This window comes from Amphiura filiformis, chromosome 9, assembly GCF_039555335.1.
Source record: "Amphiura filiformis chromosome 9, Afil_fr2py, whole genome shotgun sequence".
Taxonomy (NCBI): Eukaryota; Metazoa; Echinodermata; class Ophiuroidea; order Amphilepidida; family Amphiuridae; genus Amphiura; species Amphiura filiformis.
In genome coordinates, this window is record NC_092636.1 from 68,119,551 (window position 1) to 68,145,956 (window position 26,406).

Sequence of the window (26,406 nt, forward strand, 5' to 3'; positions counted from 1 at the left end):
GAATGTTTGTACTTATATTGGTATCACTGGATAGAAGACACCTATAGCTATCCATTGGTATCAAATATAATAGTATAGGACATTTAATATAGAAAATTCAGGGTTTTCAGCTATACAATACTATAGATCCACTCGATTTGTACAGTTAAAGTATACGATTCGTCTTTTGGTCGAATTCATTAATTGCACTCAGGCGCGATTCGTCCAAATCAAAATTTTGATATCTACGTCAGGGAGTAACATTTACCATTAATTTTTGGTGGAAATAAAAGATCATCTGAAACATAATCACAAGCATACAATAACTCAATTTACTCAAAATTCTCGATTCGTCACTCTGCCGAATTCATAACGACATGAAAGAAGGCTTTCCCAGTTGCCTTCACTGTGTCTCATAACGATTGTCACATGTACTGGAGTCCCTGGTTCAATTTATCGTGAAATATAATGAAATAAAAACCTGATTTCACATTTGATTTTCAACGTCCAAGGAGCTTTGAGACAAACATTAATTTAATTTGGCCAAAACAAACTATTATAATAAAATATATTCATCACGTTCTTCATTGTGTATGGGATACCTCATATATATATATATATATATATATATAGTGTGAGAGATTTGGTCTTGGCTTTTGTACGACTTGGTTCATCCATTCGTGAATATTATATAGGCGTAAGAAATATTAATATTTTCTTGTAATGTAGGGATTTATTGCCTGGTATTTATGTATCCTCTCTCTGTTTATTCATTTAACAGTTTGCCTATGCCTTGATGAAGCCCTGAGGGCGAAAGCTCGGAATAAAAGTTAATGTTACACAGCTACGTTGTCGTCTATTCAAATTTCTTACGCCTATATATATATATATATATATATATATATATAGCAACACAGCATCCACAATTTGATACATTTGTAGTCAGTCAGTGTTTTAACCAGGTAAATGCTGATCGGGTTAATGTCTTTTTTATCTGTATCTGACCCTTTTATAATATTGATAACCCAGCAAACTCAAAATGTTTTTAAAACATTATAAACATGTTTTAGTTTTAAAACCCTTTTTATAACCTAACACTTAAACATTTTGTGTTTGCTTGGAAGTTGGTCTTACTATTATTGAAATTAAATAACTGTATATCCCTTACAGGTCCAAAGTTAAATACAAACTGAAAAGAATCGTAAACTACCAGCAGTTTTAGCAAGCCACTAAGGTGTTCCGAGTCCAGAGTTGTAGGGCGAGTTTCTTCAGGTAGCAGAGATATTGAAAGACTAGAAATACCTATGTTGGAATTGTCTGGAAGAAAATAAGGGAATAAAACACTCCATTAGTTACATAATCAATCTGTACCAAACAGACCTCAATTTTAAGAATCTTGCATTTTACAAAGACCTATTGTAACCTGTTATAGCGAATGACACTTAAAGCCATGTTGTAACATGTCCATAAAAATAGATTTGTATTTCTTTTCCACAAAATGTTAGTATTCTCTGTCAGATATGTCCCCTTTTAATTTTGATCCGAACAGATTAGGCAAAACAAATAAAATCAATATTAATTTTAGCGCATATGACGATAATGCGTGTCACTCTGCCGATCGTGAGTCTGTTCGGTTCTTTTCGATGTGTTTATGACCTTCCTGCATGCTTTGGACTAATATTTTGATCGTAATTAAAACCTCACATTTTGTCACAACTACAGCACCTAAAAGACTTTGTTTTTTCAGGGTATGTTAGCTTACTAAATTACATTACATTCATGTAAAATTGAAATGCCTCAGCAAATTTTACAATCATAAGGTTTGAAGGACTATTTTGCACACATTTCTTACAAATGATATTTCCCAGTCAGAACTTCCACCTCCCCCTCTGAAAACCCCAAAATTATGAAACTTATCACTTTTTATATTATTTTTTCCCCTCTCTATAATTCACCCCCCCCCCCACCTGCTCTGAAATTTTGTTTTCTGGTGCCGCCACTGTATCTAAAACTAAGTTGGAATTTTCCAGGCCAGCTCTTTTGTGGTAACCCTAAAAGAACTGTCTTCATGAGTGATATTGGCCCAGCTTACCTTCCACTAGGTATAAGTTGCAGGGATGTGTCCCAGGGTGAGATGATGTTAGGTACTTGTGGTGCCTCTAACTGTTGGTTACCCAAACCTGTGCCAGGATATTGTGAATCCCAAACGACAACACTGGCAGACTTGATGGTAGGATTTTGAATTGGTTGTACGTGTGGGTATTTGTTTGCATTACGGCGGCGAAGACGGACACAGCAGTATGCCATAGTGCCTACCAGTACCACTGCAACAGCTGAAAGAATCACAGCAATTGCAACAATGGTTGCATCACCTACAAGGAAAAGAAGAAGCAGAGGATATAATGTCAAATGATGGTGATATTGTTACTTCCAATACTTCCTAAAAACTTTTAAAATATTTCTTTGAGACAAACCTTAATGAAGATAAGAGTAGATTTTCTCCCTTTTCTACACTATTACCCCTTTTTTCCAGGCAAAAGTCGTCATTAATTTCACAAAAGTCGTAATCTATTAAAAGTAATTATGAATGATCAACAATTCATTTGACATTTAATAATGGATTTTAGATGAAATATTCACTACAAAAATTTATTTACTCTAATCCCTGGAATGTAATTTAAAACATTAACAACTTAATTTGATCAGCTTTTGCATTGCAGGTTTTTCTTCAGGTGCTCCAGTTTTCCTCCTGCATCTAAAACCGGACCTCTTCCCATTTCCTTGTCCCATCATATTTGGTTGGCAGCCTTGAATATAGTAGCTTCTGAGTACTATTGGGCTTTGTCTGGCTTCAGCCGAGTGTTATAAATACAGTAAATATAAATAAATAAATAAATGCATATATAACATGGTTCTATTTTATGTGATGGAAAAGATAAAGTCAACTTACTTGTGCCAGTACTTCTTTCAGCTTGCACTTCACACTGGATGCCACTAAATCCAGTTGGACAACTACAATGGAAGAAAATGGACAAATAATTTTGATGGACACTGGATGGTATTTATGCATTAAACACATTATGAAAAACTTAGGGGGGAATAAATATGGATATTCCCCATGTGTAATCTTTTAAGATTAAAATGGCTGTAACAGGCCTTAAAAGGGCATGCTGAGTGCCACCAAAATTACTATAACCAGGAGGGGTACTAAACTTTAGGAGTGATGTGTATGTACTTTGCGAAGTAGGGGCCTATTGGTATAAAATGTTACTTTAAAAAAGGGAGTCATTGGGTATAACAAAATTTTAAAAAGGGGATCATTGAGTATAAAATTTGGAAAAAGAGGGTTACTCATTAGAAAAGTTCTAAGCTCTGTTCCAAATTCTAAAATAAGAGAATGTAAAAATTTCAGCAAAAAAGAGGACCCATTGACAGGCACATATCGGTCACTTAAGTTGAGTGCCCCTCGTTCCGAAATAAAACCCAATGATCACATTTGACTCCTATACGCGGACCACTTACCCAGGTATGGGTAAGTGGTAGCCTATTTGAAATTTAATTTTTAATTTATTAATTTCTAATAGAGGCTGTCAGGCTTTTCCGCGAGATCCGCCATTTAGTGGGTACTGCCGTTCTGCATTAGACATTACGCCCCCGATTACATGGAAGTCGCAGCGCATGACGCACCTCTACAGTCAAGAGTCAACGCGGTGATCTTAGCAAAAAGGTACTCCGTACCCACAAGATGGCGGCATTGACGTCACAATGACTACCTCTATTAACAATGATTTGTTCAATGGGTGAAAATTTGCTAAACTATTTTAACCATCAAGAGTAATGGGAAAGCAAATAAGACCTTCTAGGCTTATTTCATGATTTTTATGATATAGACATTTAAGGCTTGGACCACTTACCCTCTCTCCTATGTGACACATTTGCGATGAAAATAGAATATGTATATTTCTTAACTGTTTAAAACACACACAATAAGTATGACAAATAAATTTAAATATTGTACTCATTATTTTTACATACCGACATGAACCATCATCAGGAAAACATGTCCCTCCATTCTGACATAAACCATCTGGGCAAGGATCTACAAGATGAGAGAAAACACCATTATTAGATGCAAATCTATACTGAACCATGCACAGCCATTTACCGTCTTCAGGTGGCAACCACATTAATCTAGGGCGCCCTCAATTTAAGGCTTACTGATTTTATGTAAGCTGTACCTATCAATTTATCCCAAGATCACACTCATAAACAATTAATATTTGTGTTATATTGTAAAAACAAGTTCATACACAACCAAGACACATCTAGTATAGGACGTTTTGACAAGAATGCAAAAAACACATACATACCTGTACGCTTAGTGGTAGGTGTAACAGCTGGAAAAATGTTGATGTAATCACTGAATATCATTCCTGCGCTATTCACTGTCGCAACTTTGAATATGTACCGTACATAACCAGCTGGTAATGGCTTGATCCTGGCAGTTGTATCCAATGTATTATGTATGAGTGGTATAGCTTTGGAGTCATCTGATACCGTTATTAGTTCGTAAGTGTAAGTGATAGGTCCTCCTCTTGTTCCACATGGTGGGGCATCCCAAGCTATTACCAGCTCATCGGCACTAAATTCATTTATATGGATATTGGTTGGTGGTGCAGTAGGTGCTGTGGGTGGGTAGATTATCAAGTCAATTTTTTAACAAGGGTTTAATAATATGATTATCCAGTAGTGGGGGACGGAGGGGAAACATCCCCCTAAATCTTATTTCCCCTATCAACTTGGCTAAATATGTCACATTTTATTCTTACTAGGTTGGTTACATCACTTAGAGACAATATTAGTACACCTACACCTGTACACATGATCTTAGAAAATTGCAAATGTCTGATTTTTGGCTACCACAACAATGTGTTATGTTGGGCTTATTTTATGGTGCAGGGTTAGTTGGCTGTCCGGGTAAAAGTAAGTCTGCTGTCCGTCTTATTATCAATCCACTCTGCAACTTTTAAAATATGTCTAATTTAGAAAATCAGTGATAGAGCTTTAGCTATTTTTCCCAAAGGCTTTGCAAACCAATATTGACTACTTGGTACGCATGTAGAAATAAAATCTATATTGATATTGACCATTAGCTGGTAATAAGATACAATCTCCTATTGATTTCAGACCATTTAACATACCTGATTCTGGTGTTATCCATGTCTCTTGTAATACAACATCCATCCCAGTGGCTGTTAATGCTGTAACTGACACTTCATACGTAGAGCCACCATTTAAATATTGTAGAATTATTTCTGTATCGGAAGTACTACCTAGGTCGATTCTAGATCGAGATATTGGTACAGAACACTGCTCCAAGTTGGTCAATGTGTATGCTACATTGTAGACAGTTGGCGGTGGGCATAATGGTACTGTATTCTCCCATGAAACAGTTGATGTAGAGGGATTTGAGCTTGTGATGCCGAGAGATGAGCCTGGTAAAAATGGATCTGTGCATCAATGTCAAAAGATTAAAAAAGAGTATTATATTTGGCAGCACCAGGGATGTTGTGGTAGTGGGGTAGTGAAGGGGTAAAAAAATTATTAAATTGGAATTTCTTGCCCAAAATAGTAGCATTTTTTGTATTTTTTTTGGTTCTGATGGTGAGGGGGAAGGTGGCAATGCCCCATGCTCCACTCCCCACATTATGCTAAATATGTCACAATTAGAATAATTGTATCATTAGAGATGTAGTCAAGCCAATTCTATAATGAACATCATTTGAAAGACAATGAATCGGACAACATACTAGGTGAGTCCTCAGTTTGGAATGGTACAATTGTTTCAGGTCCGACACCCCCTGCAGATTTGGCTGCTATAGACAGTTCATATTTTGAGGCACAGGAGAGATAAGGGATCTGAATTGCTGTAGTACCATCTTCCTCAGCTGCAACCTCACCTGAAAACAAACGCAGAACAACATTGTGATTATAAACTGATATTTTTTTAGGGGAGTTCTTCCATGTAAAATTGCTAAAGGTGGTGCCTAAAAGGGTTACTTTATACAGAAACACTGCAAACTGGATATTTTAAATAATCATTTATATCTGATCGTAATAATGAATGTAATACTATAACATACGTACTGTGCTATCAGGGATAGTAACAGTAGATAGCAACACACTGAATTGAAACATAGATACTGTGCTATCAGGGGTAGATAACAACACACGCTGTATATTGTGCTATCAGGGGAAGATAGCAACTATGCTGTAGCATTTGTATTGTGCTATCAAAGTTAGATAGCAACACACTGTAAAATGTGTACTGTGCTATCAGGGGTAGATAGCAACATATACTGTACCATAACACACTTGCTATCAGGGGTAGATAACAATAAACACTGTACTATACAACCTGTGCTATCGGGAAAGATAGCAACACACACTGTAACATGTGTAATGTGCTATCAAGGGTAAATAGCATTACACACTATACCATGAATACTGTGATATCAGGGAAAGATAGCAACACATGCTGTACCATACAGTATGTGCTATCAGGGGTAGATAGCAACATATACTATAGCATGCAGACTGTGCTATCAGGGGTAGATAGCAACACATGCTATATCATACAATATGTGCTATCAGGGGAAGATAGCAACATATACTGTAGCATGCAGACTGTGCTATCAGGGGTAGATAGCAACACATGCTGTATCATACAGTATGTGCTATCAGGGGAAGATAGCAACATATACTGTAGCATGCAGATTGTGCTATGCTGTACCATACATATTGTGCTACCAGGGAAAGATAGCAACATGTACTGTAGCATGCAGACTGTGCTATCAGGGGTAGATAGCAACACACACTGTACCATACATACTGTGCTATCAGGGGTAGATAGCAACACATGCTGTAGCATGCAGCCTGTGCTATCAGGTGGTAGATAGCAACATATACTGTAGCATGCAGACTGTGCTATCAGGGGTAGATAGCAACACATGCTGTACCATACAGTATGTGATATCAGGGGTAGATAGCAACACATGCTGTATCATACATACTGTGCTATCAGGGGTAGATAGCAACACATGCTGTATCATACATACTGTGCTATAAGGGGTAGATATCAACACATGCTGTACCATACATACTCTACTATCAGGGGTAGATAGCAACACATGCTGTATCATACATACTGTGCTATAAGGGGTAGATATCAACACATGCTGTACCATACATACTCTACTATCAGGGGTAGATAGCAACACATGCTGTATCATACATACTGTGCTATCAGGGGTAGATAGCAACACATGCTGTATCATACATATTGTGTAATCAGAGGTAGATAGAAACACACAACAACACCACTATTCTACAATGTTCTACCCACATCCAATTATGCAAATGTTGTTTACTTTAAGAACTTTATTTTCTTACCTGTAGATACAATCTCTATCTGCCTCTTGATTGATATACGATATAGGGTCCATACATAAGATATAATAGTAGCCTCATCTAGCATACAAGGTGGTGCCATGACCACTACCACTACTTCTTCAATATACACAGACACCAAAGTCACCACGGGCTCCGAAGCTGTGAAAATAAAGAATATTGTCAAAATTGACAGTATGAAATTGGGATTTCCATCCAATCCATCTATTGTTGTTGTTTGGTTAGGGTATCGGGTGGTTTACAGTCCACCTGCATCCAGAAAAGTCTTATTTTTTTAGTGCATATGCATTAAACTGTACACAAAGGGTGTAAATTAAAATATGAAAAAATAGAGGATAAACTTTTTTCCTCTGTGAATAGTTTCTTTAAAATTCAGCTAGAGGTGAGTGAAGTCCACATTATATGATTTTTTTAATTGAGGTATTGAAAAATATCCCAAGTGGTCTATATGGTCAAAGGTCATTAAGATACTCAAAAATAAAATGTGTGTTCAACATTACTTACCTAAAGCTTCATCATTTCTCAAACTCATCTCAGCGTATGGTCCTATTCCAGCAGGAGTGGTCACTGCAACTTCAAACTCATAATCAGCTGCACACAATGGCAATTCAAAAGACACCATCAGTTCATCAGTGTTCCCTGACTCAGTGGTATAACCATTGGATGTAAGTTTGTAGGTATAGGTCTGCATTACCCCACCTCTGGTTCCACACTCACATCTTTCCCATGTGAATGTAATTTGAGTGGCAGTAGCTTCAGTTAACTTCAGATTGCAGGGTTTTGATGTTGGAACTGTATGGAAGTGAAAGCAGGAATGTAAGATTACTGACAAAACAGGTGGGTGTAAGTTATTTAATACTTGTACATTTTGAGGACGTTTTTAAATCGTACAAAAGCCTGTGACAAATAAAATAACTTAAAATGGCAAAATAGCCATTTCAGGATCATTTTGAATACTTTGTTGAATACTTTCCTGGGCCAGCAGCATAATTATTTAAGTGTCTCCTTTTTGGATCATTAATATTTATTTGAAAAAAAAATGCAAAAGGTTGGGTGGGGGGGGGGGGAGGTGAAGATAACAAAAACTTTTGTTTTGTCCTATTATTTGCCATAACTCAATAACTGCAATATATATAAATGTGACCAGTGGCTTTTTAAACTCATTTCCTATTACCTGAAAACTGGACAAATATGGCCTGAAGGAGCCAACTTGCCTTTAAAAGCCTTTTAAGCTTACCTGTAGCAATGTTTCCATTCACAACTATCTCGGCAGAGGGTCCTGGTCCAGCACTGGTAACAGCTGCTGCATAGCATGTATATAAGCCATCATCACATAATAAATCAGAGAGAGTAGCCCTAGGTGTAGCTACCAATGTTGTTCCTACTGGAGTACTCTGTAACCCAACCTTACAGGAGTAGGTGTATGATAGGATGAGGCCATTTTGATATCCACAAGGAGGCTCAGAGAATAGTAGGCTAACTGAGGTGTCTGATGCAGCTGTGATGGAGAGGCCGGGAACTCCTGTAGGGACTGCAATGGAGTAAAAAAAAAAGTTTTGCCAATATTGGGCCAATATTGATCAAAACTGAAAGTACTGTGCTGACCCGTTTAGCCCTTTTTTATACTTATGTCTTCATTCTTTTATTATTATTTCATACCCTTTTTCACATGCCTGCATATGGATTCTTTGAAATATACAGCCACTTCTATATCCTTAGCATGGGGTTAAGAGAAAATCTGTGATTTTGATACCCTATCCAGGAGTTACCTTTTCAATGCTACTCAACCAAATTAAATCTAAGTACATGCAAGAGTTATACCCACATGGTTACCCCTGGATATTGTGACTATCAAGTATGTCAGTGCTACTGACACTGACATTACCGCCAGAAGTACCCAACAAAAAACTATTTTATTGTTTCTTTTCATTGTAGAACCTTCACTAAACTAAGCAATTGGTGAGAAATTGCAATTTGCTGATCTCAAGTGGCATAAAAACTTTGTGTTTTGAAGAGGGGTAAGAGGAGTAATGTTAAACCCAACCCTTTCCAAAAGTGAGTCCTCTTACTTCCCCCAGGAAGAGCTAGATAATCAGTATGGTTAACATAAGGTATATTGCTGATAGAGAACATGATGCATGCTGGAAATAAACAGGACTCAAATCCGCCGTCGCAGGTGCCGAATTCAATAGCTTTTGAGCCCTTTTCATATATCCAGTATGCATCACACATGCCTATAGATTGCTATCACTCAGCAATATACCTCATATGCCAGTTTTACCATCTTGTGCTGTTGTCCCTGTTATATCCAGAACTAGTCCACTGTTAATGACAGATGGATTATCATCATCTGTCAATCCAGATGTCACTGTGATGAAATACTCTGTATTAGGCAATAGGTCCGTCAATATTGTATTGTAAGGTGCCTGGTGCCAATCTATCAACTTAGTGTCGGCTTCAGTTGTGGTTGTAGCTTCACAAAGGTCAGCATTGGATGGTACTGCCGTGATTTTAAACCAGTCTGCCAAACAGCAGCCTGGAACTGGGTCATCCCATGTTACTGTAAGCTGACTGGATGAGTCTACGGTCACAACTAGATTCGCAACACATGCTGTGGGCTCTGAAATGATATTGGCAAAGTAATTGTTGAATATCAAGGATGTATATAAAATTGACTTAGAATAGAATTTTATTAAGGATTCAAGCCAAGGGTTAAAAATACAGAAAAGAAGACATATATGGGCCAATTTCTTGAAGCTTGGCTAGTGGTCAGGTAACTTAAGCCAGCAGGCTAGCCTTAGGAGCTATTTTCTGATTGATCTTTCTAGGTGTTGTACAATGCTAATATGTGACCCCTCGGCACAACTGAGCCCTGAAGTAGCCAATCATCATTTTTGAGATATTCAACCAAAATATTCTGCTTGAAATTAGCTTTAAAATGATGTATATCATGTCTATAGTACTTGACATTTAAGTAGTGAAAATCAATAAAACAGTCAATAAATCCTTTGTTTCCTATTGTTTATTGTTAAGTTCGATGGAGCATATCTCAATAGTGGCACTGGCGACATCCGGGCTCAGTTGTGCCGAGGGGTCACATATATAGGACTAACTGGGCTTAAGCCTGACCACTAGCCATGCTTCGAGAAACTGGCCCATAGAATCTTAGATTTCCTTTTGTTTCCTATTGTTTTAGAAATTATTTAACTGCTCATATCTTTGAACTAGTAATATTTGTTTGAAGGATACAAACGACTGGTTCCTTTTGCATGAAAATTAGAACAAATTACTATACACCTGATCCGTAAACTTCATCTTTTTACAAGACAATTCTTGCTTTGCTTGTGTACATACGTATGTGTGCATCAGTGTTTAGTTTTTCTTTGGGGTGGGGGGTAGGCACGTGAGTGTAATAATGCATGTGGTTGTGTGGGGGGGCGGTCGGGCTAACAACACACATGCACTTGTGTGTTTTTGAAATAATGTTTGGATTATTCAGATGGATCACCGCATTTGGGTAAGTCACAGATTAATGTCATGTCTTCCATAGGGGGTATACATGCGCATATTTTTTTTTTTTGGGGGGGCTTTGGGCGCCAGCCCAGGTAAAAGCAAGGCGCCAAAATGAAGGGGCGGAAGAAGAAGGGCGGCAAAAACAGGGCGGCAAAAACGAAGAAATGGCAAAAGAATTAGTAAATAAAAAGGCGGAAAAATTTGATAAAGCATAAATATTTTTGAAAAATGGTACTCTCCATCAAAATGTGCTGCTTTTAGGGTGCTAGTGCCTGAAACCCTTTTTTTAAATTATTTTTGTGCTCTTCACTTTTTCAAACGACCGAGAAAAAAATTGGGTCAACCTTTTCGGGCTTTTGAGGTGGGGTGGCAAAATTTAATTTTCTTCAGCCCCCCGGGGTTGGGGCGGCCACGGTACGCCACTGGTATATGTATTTTAAAGAGACATGTACACACCTTCATAGAAATGTATATCAAAGAAGCCTGCTCCACCAGTAGCAAATGTATTTGTAACAACTGTCTGCTCAGTTGTAAGAAGTCCTGCAGCATCTCTAGGTATTGCATAAATCACATCAGTTTTCAGATCAGTCACATAAACAAGATTCTTGTAAATAGCAATTCCTCGAGATCCACCACTGTTTGCAGTTTCTGTAGGGTGCACAAGTTCCCATAATAATAATAATGATAATGATAATGATAATGATAATGATAATGATAATGATAATGATAATGATAATGATAATAATAATAATAATAATAATAATGATAATAATAATAACAATAATAATAATAATAATAATAATAATAATAATAATAATAATAATAAGAATGATAATAATAATAATAATAATAATAATAATAATAATAATAATAATAATAATAATAATACTAATAATAATACGACGACGAAGAAGAAGAAGAAGATTTTTTTTTTTTTTGGGGGGTCATATTTTGGAAAGTTCATCCCCCGCATGATGCTTACGGGTGTGCATCCATGTGACCCACCTGTAAACATTAAGGTCTTCTGCTTTGTATTCAGGTCATATCTCCATAACCAATCCACCCCCCATGATGCTTACGGGTGTGCATCCACTTGACCCACCTGTAAACATTAAGGTCTTCTGCTTTGTATTCAGGTCATATCTCCATAACCAATCCACCCCCCATGATGCTTATGGGTGTGCATCCACTTGACCCACCTGTAAACATTAAGGTCTTCTGCTTTGTATTCAGGTCATATCTCCATAACCAATCCACCCCTCCCCCATGATGCTTATGGGTGTGCATCCATTTGACCCACCTGTAAACATTAAGGTCTTCTGCTTTGTATTCAGGTCATATCTCCATAACTAATCCACCCCCCCATGATGCTTATGGGTGTGCATCCACTTGACCCACCTGTAAACATTAAGGTCTTCTGCTTTGTATTCAGGTCATATCTCCATAACCAATCCTCCCCCCCATGATGCTTATGGGTGTGCATCCACTTGACCCACCTGTAAACATTAAGGTCTTCTGCTTTGTATTCAGGTCATATCTCCATAACCAATCCACCCCCCCCCCATGATGCTTACGGGTGTGCATCCACGTAACCCACCTGTAAACATTAAGGTCTTCTGCTTTGTATTCAGGTCATATCTCCATAACCAATCCACCCCCCATGATGCTTATGGGTGTGCATCCACGTAACCCACCTGTAAACATTAAGGTCTTCTGCTTTGTATTCAGGTCATATCTCCACAACCAATCCACCCCCCCATGATGCTTATGGGTGTGCATCCACGTAACCCACCTGTAAACATTAAGGTCTTCTGCTTTGTATTCAGGTCATATCTCCATAACCAATCCACCCCCCCCCCGATGATGCTTACGGGTGTGCATCCATTTGACCCACCTGTAAACATTAAGGTCTTCTGCTTTGTATTCAGGTCATATCTCCATAACCAATCCACCCCCCATGATGCTTACGGGTGTGCATCCACGTGACCCACCTGTAAACATTAAGGTCTTCTGCTTTGTATTCAGGTCATATCTCCACAACCAATCTGTAGCAGAATTGTCTGTCTCCATAATGAATAATTCACCGGCTGAAAAAATACAATAATTTGCTTTAGTTCAGATGGACATTTTGGATTTTAGTTTGACAAAACGGGGACAAAACCAGGTGAATATTTGATACTCACTACAATCCAAAATGTCTATTTACTGAACAAACCTGATGCTTCTATTCAACGAAGTTAGTTCAGATGCATTTTGTTATGATTGTTGAAATATATCATCAACATGTCAATTGAATACTAAAAAAGGTCAAATTTTACTGGAAGTTTCACTAAATAAAGATATTGGCGATGACAATGACAATGACAACTAAAGGTCAGTCCAGATTTTTTTTACATTGTATAAAATAGAATTGGTATTCACTTGTTATGTAGACACTTGAATAAATTCCAAGTGCTCCGCCCACAGGGGAAACATTGAAAAAAAATCAGTGTTTTGTTATCATGATTATTGATATATCAAGAAACCTAGTGTCTCGATACCGATACCTAGTGTCCTGATACCGATATATCACCCGCCTTCAAAAACTGGAACTACAGCGAAAACGTGAAAATGAGATATGGACAAAGTAGATACTGGAAGGATATCATCATCTACTTTGCACTGATATTCGACAACACAAATTATGGATCAATTGGTGTGAGGTCCATATTGGCACGTATGCACCAAATATGTATCTTCAGAACTTTGTTATCAATTATCATGATTATTTATACTAGGGTCTAGTACTAGCTGACCTTTTTCATCCACAGCAATACCAGGTATCTTGTCCAAGTTATCACACAGGACTTCTTGTGTGCTTCCATCAAGACTGTATCTTTTCACAAAACCATTTCTAAATCCAACATACAAAGATCTAAAAAAAAGTAATAAGTTATTACACAGCCTTATCAGGTGTGTACAAAAGAAAAGAAAAACACACCCACACACACACACCCCCACCCCCCCAAAAAAAAACCACTTTGGGGCTGTAATTCTCTTCAAAAGAGAGTCATTAATATACTGGGGTTCTTAGTGTCATAGTGTTTTATGCCAAAGATAGGGCGGTCATATTAAACCAAAAATAGGGGGTCATAAAATTATCAAGGGCTTGTGACTAGAAAAATATTTGCCCGCTACAGGGGCGGTACCAGGACGGTAAACTACCGGGGATGGGACTAAAATGAAAAAGAATATCCAATAGAGCGTATTTCATACATATTTCTTACATGTCAAAAGTGTATCGAATGGTCAGATAATGTATCGAAAATGTATCAAATAAGTTGGATGTATTATCAAATGGCACGTGTATCAAAACTGGATCAAATGAAATGTATCAAAAAAAGCATTCCAATTCTTATCCATTCATTTGATACATATTTAATACACAATTATATCAAAAGTGTATCAAATATGTCACTGTATCAAATTATTGGTGTTTCAATTCTTAAACCTTTCATTTGATTATTGTATCAAGTAAGTTGGGCGATTCAAGTGTATCAAATGTATCAAAACTATCGAATGAAATGCATCAAAAAAGTGTTACAATTCTTATCCTTGCATTTGATACATATACCAAAAGTGTATCAAATATATCACTGTATCAAATTAGCATTATAATTCTTATCCTTTCATTTGATACGTATATCAAATGTGTATCAAATATCATGTCACTGTATCAAATTAGCATTCTAATTCTTATCCTGTACCACAAGCGTATCATATGGCTTGCATCAAAAATGTATCAAATGAGATTTATTAAATTACAATTTGATACACTTTTGATACACTTTTGATACCTTTTTGATCAGTTTTGGCATATTTCTGCTAGAGTATAAAGAGGTGATAAACTGAGTGAAACAAGCGATATATTACGCACTCTGTAATTGGTCCATAATCAATACACCCTGCCCAATCACCCGTTCCGTCAGTGTTTGGAATTTGAGCAGCTGACGTAGATAGGTCCATCGGTATTGTGTAGATGAATTCATCATTTTGAGTCGTCCAGTAAACATCGCGATTGTATATGTCTAGAGTAAGTCCACGCCCAACTGAAATTAAATTTAAGTTTAAAACCCTATTAGTGTAAAACATGTCAAAAATCAAAATTGGCTTACTAAAATAGAACCGGGAAATAGAATTACCACCATTTTGATGAATCAACTAATGAAGCTTTCTATGCATTACCATCATTTTGATGATCAACTAATAAAGCTTTCTAAGATGTAAATTTACTGTGTATCAATATGTATTACAGTATTTTATAATTGTATGAGGGCCTGCATGGAAAGCAGTGCTTGACACTGAAGTGGAATTACCCTCAATAAAGAAAGATTATTATTATTATTATTATGCATTACCATCATTTTGATGAATCAACTAATGAAGCTTTCTATGCATTACCATCATTTTGATGAATCAACTAATGAAGCTTTCTATGCATTACCGTCATTTTGATGAATCAACTAATGAAGCTTTGTATGCATTACCATCATTTTGATGAATCAACTAATGAAGCTTTGTATGCATTACCATCATTTTGATGAATCAACTAATAAAGCTTTGTATGCATTACCATCATTTTGATGATCAACTAATAAAGCTTTCTATACATTACCGTCATTTTGATGAATCAACTAATGAAGCTTTGTATGCATTACCATCATTTTGATGAATCAACTAATAAAGCTTTGTATGCATTACCATCATTTTGATGATCAACTAATAAAGCTTTCTATACATTACCGTCATTTTGATGAATCAACTAATAAAGCTTTCTATACATTACCGTCATTTTGATGAATCAACTAATGAAGCTTTCTATGCATTACCGTCATTTTCATGAATCAACTAATAAAGCTTTGTATGCATTACCATCATTTTGATGAATCAACTAATAAAGCTTTCTATGCATTACCATCATTTTAATGAATCAACTTATGAAGCTTTCTATGCATTACCACCATTTTGATGAATCAACTAATGAAGCTTTCTATGCATTACCATCATTTTGATGAATCAACTAATAAAGCTTTGTATACATTACCGTCATTTTGATGAATCAACTAATGAAGCTTTCTATGCATTACCATCATTTTGATGAATCGACTAATGAAGCTTTCTATGCATTACCATCATTTTGATGAATCAACTAATTATAAAGCTTTGTATACATTACCGTCATTTTGATGAATCAACTAATGAAGCTTTGTATGCATTACCACCATTTTGATGAATCAACTAATGAAGCTTTCTATGCATTACCATCATTTTGATGAATCAACTAATAAAGCTTTCTATACATTACCATCATTTTGATGAATCAACTAATAAAGCTTTCTATGCATTACCGTCATTTTGATGAATCAACTAATGAAGCTTTGTATGCATTACCATCATTTTGATGAATCAACTAATGAAGCTTTCTATACATTACCGTCATTTTGATGAATCAACTAATGAAGCTTTCTATGCATTACCATCATTTTGATGAATCAACTAATAAAGCTTTGTATGCATTACCGTCATTTTGATGAATCAACTAATAAAGCTTTGTATGCATTACCATCATTTTGATGAATCAACTAATGAAGCTTTGTATGCATTACCATCATTTTGATGAATCAACTAATGAAGCTTTGTATGCATTACCATCATTTTGATGAATCAACTAATGAAGCTTTCTATACATTACCGTCATTTTGATGAATCAACTAATGAAGCTTTCTATGCATTACCATCATTTTGATGAATCAACTAATAAAGCTTTGTATGCATTACCGTCATTTTGATGAATCAACTAATAAAGCTTTGTATGCATTACCATCATTTTGATGAATCAACTAATGAAGCTTTCTATGCATTACCATCATTTTGATGAATCAACTAATGAAGCTTTCTATGCATTACCATCATTTTGATGAATCAACTTATGAAGCTTTCTATGCATTACCACCATTTTGATGAATCAACTAATGAAGCTTTCTATGCATTACCATCATTTTGATGAATCAACTAATGAAGCTTTCTATGCATTACCATCATTTTGATGATCAACTAATAAAGCTTTCTAAGATGTAAATTTACTGTGTATCAATATGTATTACAATATTTTATAATTGTATGAGGGCCTGCTTGGAAAGCAGTGCTTGACACTGAAGTGGAATTACCCTCAATAAAGAAAGATTATTATTATTATTATTATGCATTACCATCATTTTGATGAATCAACTAATGAAGCTTTCTATGCATTACCATCATTTTGATGAATCAACTAATGAAGCTTTGTATGCATTACCATCATTTTGATGAATCAACTAATGAAGCTTTCTATACATTACCGTCATTTTGATGAATCAACTAATGAAGCTTTGTATGCATTACCATCATTTTGATGAATCAACTAATAAAGCTTTGTATGCATTACCATCATTTTGATGATCAACTAATCAGTCCCAGAACAACGCCAAATATGGATTAAAAGACCTTTGACCTTGGATGTACAACAGCATGTTATGATATAATGGGAAACTGTGCACATCAACAAACACCATTTCTATCAAAAAGGCAACGGCCGATATAATTTGAAACCACATAAATTACTAGAGTTGGTTCTTCTCTTGGATTTGGACCAAGCTTTAGAATATCGACTGTTGCGTTTTGAAATAAAACAAACCAGAAATTTATCACCCATTGTAAAAGATATGGCACATGTACCGAATACATGTACATACATTGGCTGACCTTGTGGATTTCCTGGCCCAGCCATGCTAACCAAATAAGGAGATTATACGATTAACCTAGTGCAGCTATTGTCATAGCAGGGTATTATTATGTAATACTCCTGATCCATATTTGGCACTCTCTTGGACTGCTAATAAAGCTTTCTATACATTACCGTCATTTTGATGAATCAACTAATTAAGCTTTCTATACATTACCGTCATTTTCATGAATCAACTAATAAAGCTTTGTATGCATTACCATCATTTTGATGAATCAACTAATGAAGCTTTGTATGCATTACCATCATTTTGATGAATCAACTAATGAAGCTTTGTATGCATTACCATCATTTTGATGAATCAACTAATGAAGCTTTGTATGCATTACCATCATTTTGATGAATCAACTAATGAAGCTTTGTATGCATTACCATCATTTTGATGAATCAACTAATGAAGCTTTGTATGCATTACCATCATTTTGATGAATCAACTAATGAAGCTTTCTATGCATTACCGTCAATTTGATGAATCAACTAATGAAGCTTTCTATGCATTACCGTCATTTTGATGAATCAACTAATGAAGCTTTGTATGCATTACCATCATTTTGATGAATCAACTAATGAAGCTTTCTATACATTACCGTCATTTTGATGAATCAACTAATGAAGCTTTCTATGCATTACCATCATTTTGATGAATCAACTAATAAAGCTTTGTATACATTACCGTCATTTTGATGAATCAATTAATGAAGCTTTCTATGCATTACCATCATTTTGATGAATCAACTAATGAAGCTTTCTATGCATTACCATCATTTTGATGAATCAACTAATAAAGCTTTGTATACATTACCGTCATTTTGATGAATCAACTAATGAAGCTTTGTATGCATTACCACCATTTTGATGAATCAACTAATGAAGCTTTCTATGCATTACCATCATTTTGATGAATCAACTAATAAAGCTTTCTATACATTACCATCATTTTGATGAATCAATTAATAAAGCTTTCTATGCATTACCGCAATTTGATGAATCAACTAATGAAGCTTTCTATGCATTACCGTCATTTTGATGAATCAACTAATGAAGCTTTGTATGCATTACCATCATTTTGATGAATCAACTAATGAAGCTTTCTATACATTACCGTCATTTTGATGAATCAACTAATGAAGCTTTGTATGCATTACCATCATTTTGATGAATCAACTAATAAAGCTTTGTATGCATTACCATCATTTTAATGATCAACTAATCAGTCCCAGAACAACGCCAAATATGGATTAAAAGACCTTTGACCTTGGATGTACAACAGCATGTTATGATCTAATGGGAAACTGTGCACATCAACAAACACCATTTCTATCAAAAGGCAACGGCCGATATAATTTGAAACCACATAAATTACTAGAGTTGGTTCTTCTCTTGGATTTGGACCAAGCTTTAGAATATCGACTGTTGCGTTTTGAAATAAAACAAACCAGAAATTTATCACCCATTGTAAAAGATATGGCACATGTACCGAATACATGTACATACATTGGCTGACCTTGTGGATTTCCTGGCCCAGCCATGCTAACCAAATAAGGAGATTATACGATTAACCTAGTGCAGCTATTGTCATAGCAGGGTATTATTATGTAATACTCCTGATCCATATTTGGCACTCTCTTGGACTGCTAATAAAGCTTTCTATACATTACCGTCATTTTGATGAATCAACTAATAAAGCTTTCTATACATTACCGTCATTTTCATGAATCAACTAATAAAGCTTTGTATGCATTACCATCATTTTGATGAATCAACTAATGAAGCTTTGTATGCATTACCATCATTTTGATGAATCAACTAATGAAGCTTTGTATGCATTACCATCATTTTGATGAATCAACTAATGAAGCTTTGTATGCATTACCATCATTTTGATTAATCAACTAATGAAGCTTTGTATGCATTACCATCATTTTGATGAATCAACTAATGAAGCTTTGTATGCATTACCATCATTTTGATGAATCAACTAATGAAGCTTTCTATGCATTACCATCATTTTGATGAATCAACTAATAAAGCTTTGTATACATTACCGTCATTTTGATGAATCAATTAATGAAGCTTTCTATGCATTACCATCATTTTGATGAATCAACTAATGAAGCTTTCTATGCATTACCATCATTTTGATGAATCAACTAATAAAGCTTTGTATACATTACCGTCATTTTGATGAATCAACTAATGAAGCTTTGTATGCATTACCACCATTTTGATGAATCAACTAATGAAGCTTTCTATGCATTACCATCATTTTGATGAATCAACTAATAAAGCTTTCTATACATTACCATCATTTTGATGAATCAATTAATAAAGCTTTCTATGCATTACCGTCAATTTGATGAATCAACTAATGAAGCTTTCTATGCATTATCGTCATTTTGATGAATCAACTAATGAAGCTTTGTATGCATTACCATCATTTTGATGAATCAACTAATGAAGCTTTCTATACATTACCGTCATTTTGATGAATCAACTAATGAAGCTTTGTATGCATTACCATCATTTTGATGAATCAACTAATAAAGCTTTGTATGCATTACCATCATTTTAATGATCAACTAATCAGTCCCAGAACAACGCCAAATATGGATTAAAAGACCTTTGACCTTGGATGTACAACAGCATGTTATGATCTAATGGGAAACTGTGCACATCAACAAACACCATTTCTATCAAAAAGGCAACGGCCGATATAATTTGAAACCACATAAATTACTAGAGTTGGTTCTTCTCTTGGATTTGGACCAAGCTTTAGAATATCGACTGTTGCGTTTTGAAATAAAACAAACCAGAAATTTATCACCCATTGTAAAAGATATGGCACATGTACCGAATACATGTACATACATTGGCTGACCTTGTGGATTTCCTGGCCCAGCCATGCTAACCAAATAAGGAGATTATACGATTAACCTAGTGCAGCTATTGTCATAGCAGGGTAATATTATGTAATACTCCTGATCCATATTTGGCACTCTCTTGGACTGCTAATAAAGCTTTCTATACATTACCGTCATTTTGATGAATCAACTAATAAAGCTTTCTATACATTACCGTCATTTTCATGAATCAACTAATAAAGCTTTGTATGCATTACCATCATTTTGATGAATCAACTAATGAAGCTTTGTATGCATTACTATTATTTTGATGAATCAACTAATGAAGCTTTGTATGCATTACCATCATTTTGATGAATCAACTAATGAAGCTTTCTATGCATTACCATCATTTTGATGAATCAACTAATAAAGCTTTGTATACATTACCGTCATTTTGATGAATCAACTAATGAAGCTTTCTATGCATTACCATCATTTTGATGAATCAACTAATGAAGCTTTCTATGCATTACCATCATTTTGATGAATCAACTAATAAAGCTTTGTATACATTACCGTCATTTTGATGAATCAACTAATGAAGCTTTGTATGCATTACCATCATTTTGATGAATCAACTAATAAAGCTTTCTATACATTACCATCATTTTGATGAATCAATTAATGAAGCTTTCTATGCATTACCGTCAATTTGATGAATCAACTAATGAAGCTTTGTATGCATTACCATCATTTTGATGAATCAACTAATGAAGCTTTCTATACATTACCGTCATTTTGATGAATCAACGAATGAAGCTTTCTATGTATTACCATCATTTTGATGAATCAACTAATAAAGCTTTGTATGCATTACCGTCATTTTGATGAATCAACTAATAAAGCTTTGTATGCATTACCATCATTTTGATGAATCAACTAATGAAGCTTTCTATGCATTACCATCATTTTGATGAATCAACTAATGAAGCTTTCTATGCATTACCATCATTTTGATGAATCAACCTATGAAGCTTTCTATATGCATTACCATCATTTTGATGAATCAACTAATAAAGCTTTCTATGCATTACCATCATTTTGATGAATCAACTAATAAAGCTTTCTATGCATTACAGCTCAACTTACCGTACTTTGCCTAACCAGACAGTCCATGCCAAAATTGTTACTACACCTTTACATTTCATCGAATCTCTTTTTGATGTCTGTCATTTTGAACATCATACTTGAAAGATGTATGCTATGTAGAAACTTTATTTTGCAATTTCATAATTTGCATATTATTAGCATATTTGCAAGAAAAAACATGAAAATCAATAAATACCTATATTTTTCACAATTTCAATATTTTATTAGAAATTAAGCATGTAGGCCGTTTGTTATGACTTGATGAATGAAACTGTTAGACAGATTTTGATATTTTTCCTTATTTTTCCTTTTTTGCCCCAAAATGTGTAAAAATCACAATTTTTTGGATGACCTATATTTTCTTTGAATATTTATCAAATTTCTTAATTTAGGTATAATACAGTGCAGAAAAAGATGTCAAAATAATCTGTTAAAACAGATTTCCAATAAATTGTTCCATTTTCATTTTTGGGTTAAATACTCAATTTTCATGCGCGGGATATTTGAAACATAACATGAAAACATGTCCATTGCACTTTTTCCTCGAGATGTACTATAATATCAAGGCTACGGATATATTATTATCGCTTCTTATATTTACTGATCCATAAGATACCTATTGTTATGAATGATCAATGAAAAGGTTCAGAACTGGGCTACTAATGGTCTTGTCAAGTATCTATAGTTATTTTCATGACTGTGTCAACTCAAAAATCATGCAAGGTCGAATGTAGGAAAAGTATGATCAGTTGAGCTGTACCATCATTTTGATGAATCAACTTATGAAGCTTTCTATGCATTACCGTCATTTTGATGAATCAACTAATAAAGATTTCTATACATTACGGTCATTTTGATGAATCAACTAATGAAGCTTTCTATGCATTACCATCATTTTGATGAATCATCTAATGAAGCTTTGTATGCATTACCGTCATTTTGATGAATCAACTAATGAAGCTTTGTATGCATTACCATCATTTTGATGATCAACTAATAAAGCTTTCTATGCATTACCGTCATTTTGATGAATCAACTAATGAAGCTTTGTATGCATTACCATCATTTTGATGAATCAACTAATGAAGCTTTGTATGCATTACCATCATTTTGATGAATCAACTAATGAAGCTTTGTATGCATTACCATCATTTTGATGAATCAACTAATGAAGCTTTCTATGCATTACCATCATTTTGATCAACTAATGAAGCTTTATATGCATTACCATCATTTTGATGAATCAACTAATAAAGCTTTGTATGCATTACCATCATTTTGATGAATCAACTAATGAAGCTTTCTATGCATTACCATCATTTTGATGAATCAACTAATGAAGCTTTGTATGCATTACCATCATTTTGATGAATCAACTAATGAAGCTTTCTATGCATTACCATCATTTTGATGAATCAACTAATGAAGCTTTGTATGCATTACCATCATTTTGATGAATCAACTAATAAAGCTTTGTATGCATTTCCATCATTTTGGTGAATCAACTAATAAAGCTTTGTATATATGCATTACCATCATTTTGATGAATCAACTAATGAAGCTTTGTATGCATTACCGATACCGACTACCGTCATTTTGATGAATCAACTGTTTGATTTGATTGGTTGTTTGATGTGATCATTTATTATTTTGTCTAACAAAACATTACGGTATACAATGTTCAATTCTAGACCTGAATACTACAACAGCAGTACAGCTATCACATTAATAAACTGTATACATTATATTTTGTAGCAATTTTCAACATAGATTTTCGTTTCTATGTCAAATTATTCATCGTTTTCTGCTTTTTTGTGGTATTTGTTATTCTATAAACTGTACTTTTGTGTAAAAATTGAGGGCGCTATTTACATATATTTTAAATGTAAATTAGTCAAATATAGGTTACACCTTACATTTCATGATAAAAAAGTTTTTTGAAATTCCCTTGTCGTTTGTTAGACATTTTGCTGATGTTCTAATACTATTATGCAAGTGTATACCTCTTGTAAAGATACAAACAAGATTTAAGATAAATACCGCCATCATTGTTCAACTTTTCTTTAAAATGACTCCGTTTTACATGCCATCAAACAAGTTTAAACCATCAAAATTCCAAAACCAATGACGTTTTTCCTTGACTTTGGTGCCCAACAAAGTCCTAAGATTGTTTTTCCTTAAATTGGGTGTCCAGGTGCGCCGTCAAAACCAATGCAGTTTTTCTTGTTTTCCTTTTCTTTTCTTAATAATAATAAAAATAATAAATAACAAAAACAGCATCAACAACAACAATAATAATAATAACGTTAAACTTACAATTTACAGTTGCTACATCTTGCTCATTACTCCCGTCAACATCTGACCTCCTAACTCTCCCACTTGGAATCATTCTTTCCATCCAGTATATTTGCTTCGACACTGGATCATAATCCACGGCACGAGCATTATCTGTTATGGTCAGAGAACCAGTGATACTGGTCCAACTAAAAGATGTTGTACTTGTGATCGGAGAGGCCGTGTATATGGCAGTATCGGTTTGAGAGCTAAGAATGGCGAAGTCATCTGCAAAGTAGAGATACAAACAAGCAGGAATCACATCACCAATGGAACGTCGGACACTCAAACTCCTTGGGCAATTAAATGGAATGCCCTATATGTTTCGTTTAGATGGCGGGAACAAAAACGTGATGAATTGTGGTCGTTAGCGTATAGCGCCAATCCGATTAAATTGTATTTGGTCGTCAAAGTAATTTCTTAAGCTACTACAAAAGTTTGTTTCAATAAAATCGGTGGTCTGCAAGCGAAGATATGGTCAATTGTGTAAAGTAGTCCTAAAACAGGATGGGCCACTTTCGTGACTTTCTATAGCAAAAGTGACTGAATTGAGATGAATCATGATTCATGAACCATCTGGTCGGTGCTCTGAAGATGGGTAATTTTAAACAATGGGGCATTTGAAATGGTATTTTAATTTATGAAGTAAATATCACATTATTTGTTAACTATAATGTCAATTAAGTGAAAGAAAAACATGAACAATATTTGCTTTTGTTCTGAGATCTTGACGATAAGCATGAGATTCATTTCACGCGGTACAAACTTGACATGCTTGATGTGCGAAATTGGCAAAAAGTGGCCCAACTCGGGCGATTAAGTAAAATCGAGTCGAGTATAGCCCCGAGTATAGCGTTTGAACAGGAACTGGGAAAGAAAAGTAAGGTTTTTCTGTTAGCCAAGATATTGCCGATTCTACTGCATATAACATTTGCGCCATGACCCTTTTATTTTTTCTGAACAGCAAAATTGCAATTGCTAATCATGAAAGTCGATTTTACGCAATGCAAGCTTGATTTGCGCGAAAATGTCAAAAGTGGCCCATCTCGTTTTCTCCCCGAACTACATGAACTAGTAAAGAAACCTTTTTCTGTTAGCCACCTGATTCTACTGCATATAACATTGTTGCCATTATCTCTTTTATTTTTTCTGAGAAGCGAAATTGCAATTGTATATTTTTATTGTTACAGTCTGTACATGGCTTAAACACAATACGGGTATACTCCCTGGAAAGACTGTTTTTGGACTAAGCAGTTCCGAAGGACATTGAATTCTACCAATACAGAGCGCTGAAAGAGCCTTAAAAAGCTGATTTTAATAGTTTGATCTCTGAAAGACCTCAACGGTTTTCAAGCAGAAACAAAAGAAAGACCCGACCCAGGTGGAAAGATCCTTGATTCAATTTGATTGATCTTCAGTTCGTTCGCAGCTCCGAAAGACACCGATACGCCGTCATTGAGACCCACCAGTCCAAGTTCCGCGAGGAGCATACTTACTGAGGACGGTCTGAATTGGCCCATTCCCCACTTTTACTCCATCAATGTATAGTAACTTTTGTATTCGAGGGTCATTCAAAAAGTTCTACCTCCAGTCTTATAACTTCAGTTCTGTAAATGGGTAAACGACCACTAAACCTAACCCTAACCTCTAACCCTACTTAGCACTGATTATGGTGATGTGTCCGTCTTAAATGCCACCTGTAAACGTTATTAAACACATGGCATGCTTTACAAATCCTCACCAGAAATTTTTGGCCCAATTTTGATATTATTTTACAGACAACGCAGAACTTTCGCCGATTTAAGTCATAAATGGTGAGCGTCGCACCCACACACTCAGCATGATTTAATTGCATTTTGTGCATGCAAGTGGTTTTTGGGGTCTACATTTGCACATAGTCGCAAAAAAGGTCTGCGTTCCAGTTTACTGCTTAGGCCTAAACTTACCTGCATAAGTCTGGATAACTGCTAACCCAATGCATACAAGAACACGCCACATCTTCCTATTGCAAAGTACACAAGAATAAAATGTGTGGAATACCACGTTTGAGACTGATTCGACAATTTATTGATGATATCTTCAGAAATACACCGATTTGGAACTCTTAATTTCAATATGTTGCCTTTGATTTGATATAAATTTATTACATGATAAGCATTAAAGAAAACTGTAGGCTATACCAGTATAAGTATTAGTCCGAATATTCAGTCTCAGAACGAAATATGTGACCGTCCACAACAAACCAGCCGTAAAGTCGGCAAATTGTATTCTGAGTTAAAGTGTAAAATGTGCATAAAG

At 35.2% G+C, this 26,406-nt stretch overlaps 1 protein-coding gene across 1 annotated transcript; it reads right to left on the bottom strand.

The window, feature by feature from the left end:
* Positions 1-1,122: 1,122 nt before the first annotated feature.
* LOC140160243 (uncharacterized) lies at positions 1,123-26,121 on the bottom strand. Its single transcript, XM_072183518.1, has 17 exons — positions 26,055-26,121; positions 24,091-24,336; positions 14,879-15,050; positions 13,758-13,876; positions 12,954-13,049; positions 11,419-11,610; positions 9,731-10,069; positions 8,687-8,980; positions 7,954-8,241; positions 7,432-7,590; positions 5,790-5,939; positions 5,181-5,489; positions 4,350-4,664; positions 4,015-4,078; positions 2,930-2,991; positions 2,072-2,351; positions 1,123-1,296 (listed from the first exon to the last, which is right to left on the bottom strand). The coding sequence occupies exons 1-17, from the start codon at positions 26,104-26,106 to the stop codon at positions 1,272-1,274; spliced, it is 3,162 nt and encodes a 1,053-aa protein (XP_072039619.1). The 5' UTR covers positions 26,107-26,121; the 3' UTR covers positions 1,123-1,271.
* Positions 26,122-26,406: the final 285 nt, after the last annotated feature.

What these genes read in the sequence shown, in the direction of transcription:
- LOC140160243 (XM_072183518.1), bottom strand. Translation starts at nt 26,106, where the DNA reads ATGTGGCGTGTTCTTGTATGCATTGGGTTAGCAGTTATCCAGACTTAT. An exon ending in AGATGTAGCAACTGTAAATT is followed by an intron (nt 15,051 to 24,090) that starts GTAAGTTTAACG and finishes ATTTAATTTCAG; the next exon opens with TTGGGCGTGGACTTACTCTA. An exon ending in GAATGGAAACATTGCTACAG is followed by an intron (nt 8,242 to 8,686) that starts GTAAGCTTAAAA and finishes ACTTCCATACAG; the next exon opens with TTCCAACATCAAAACCCTGC.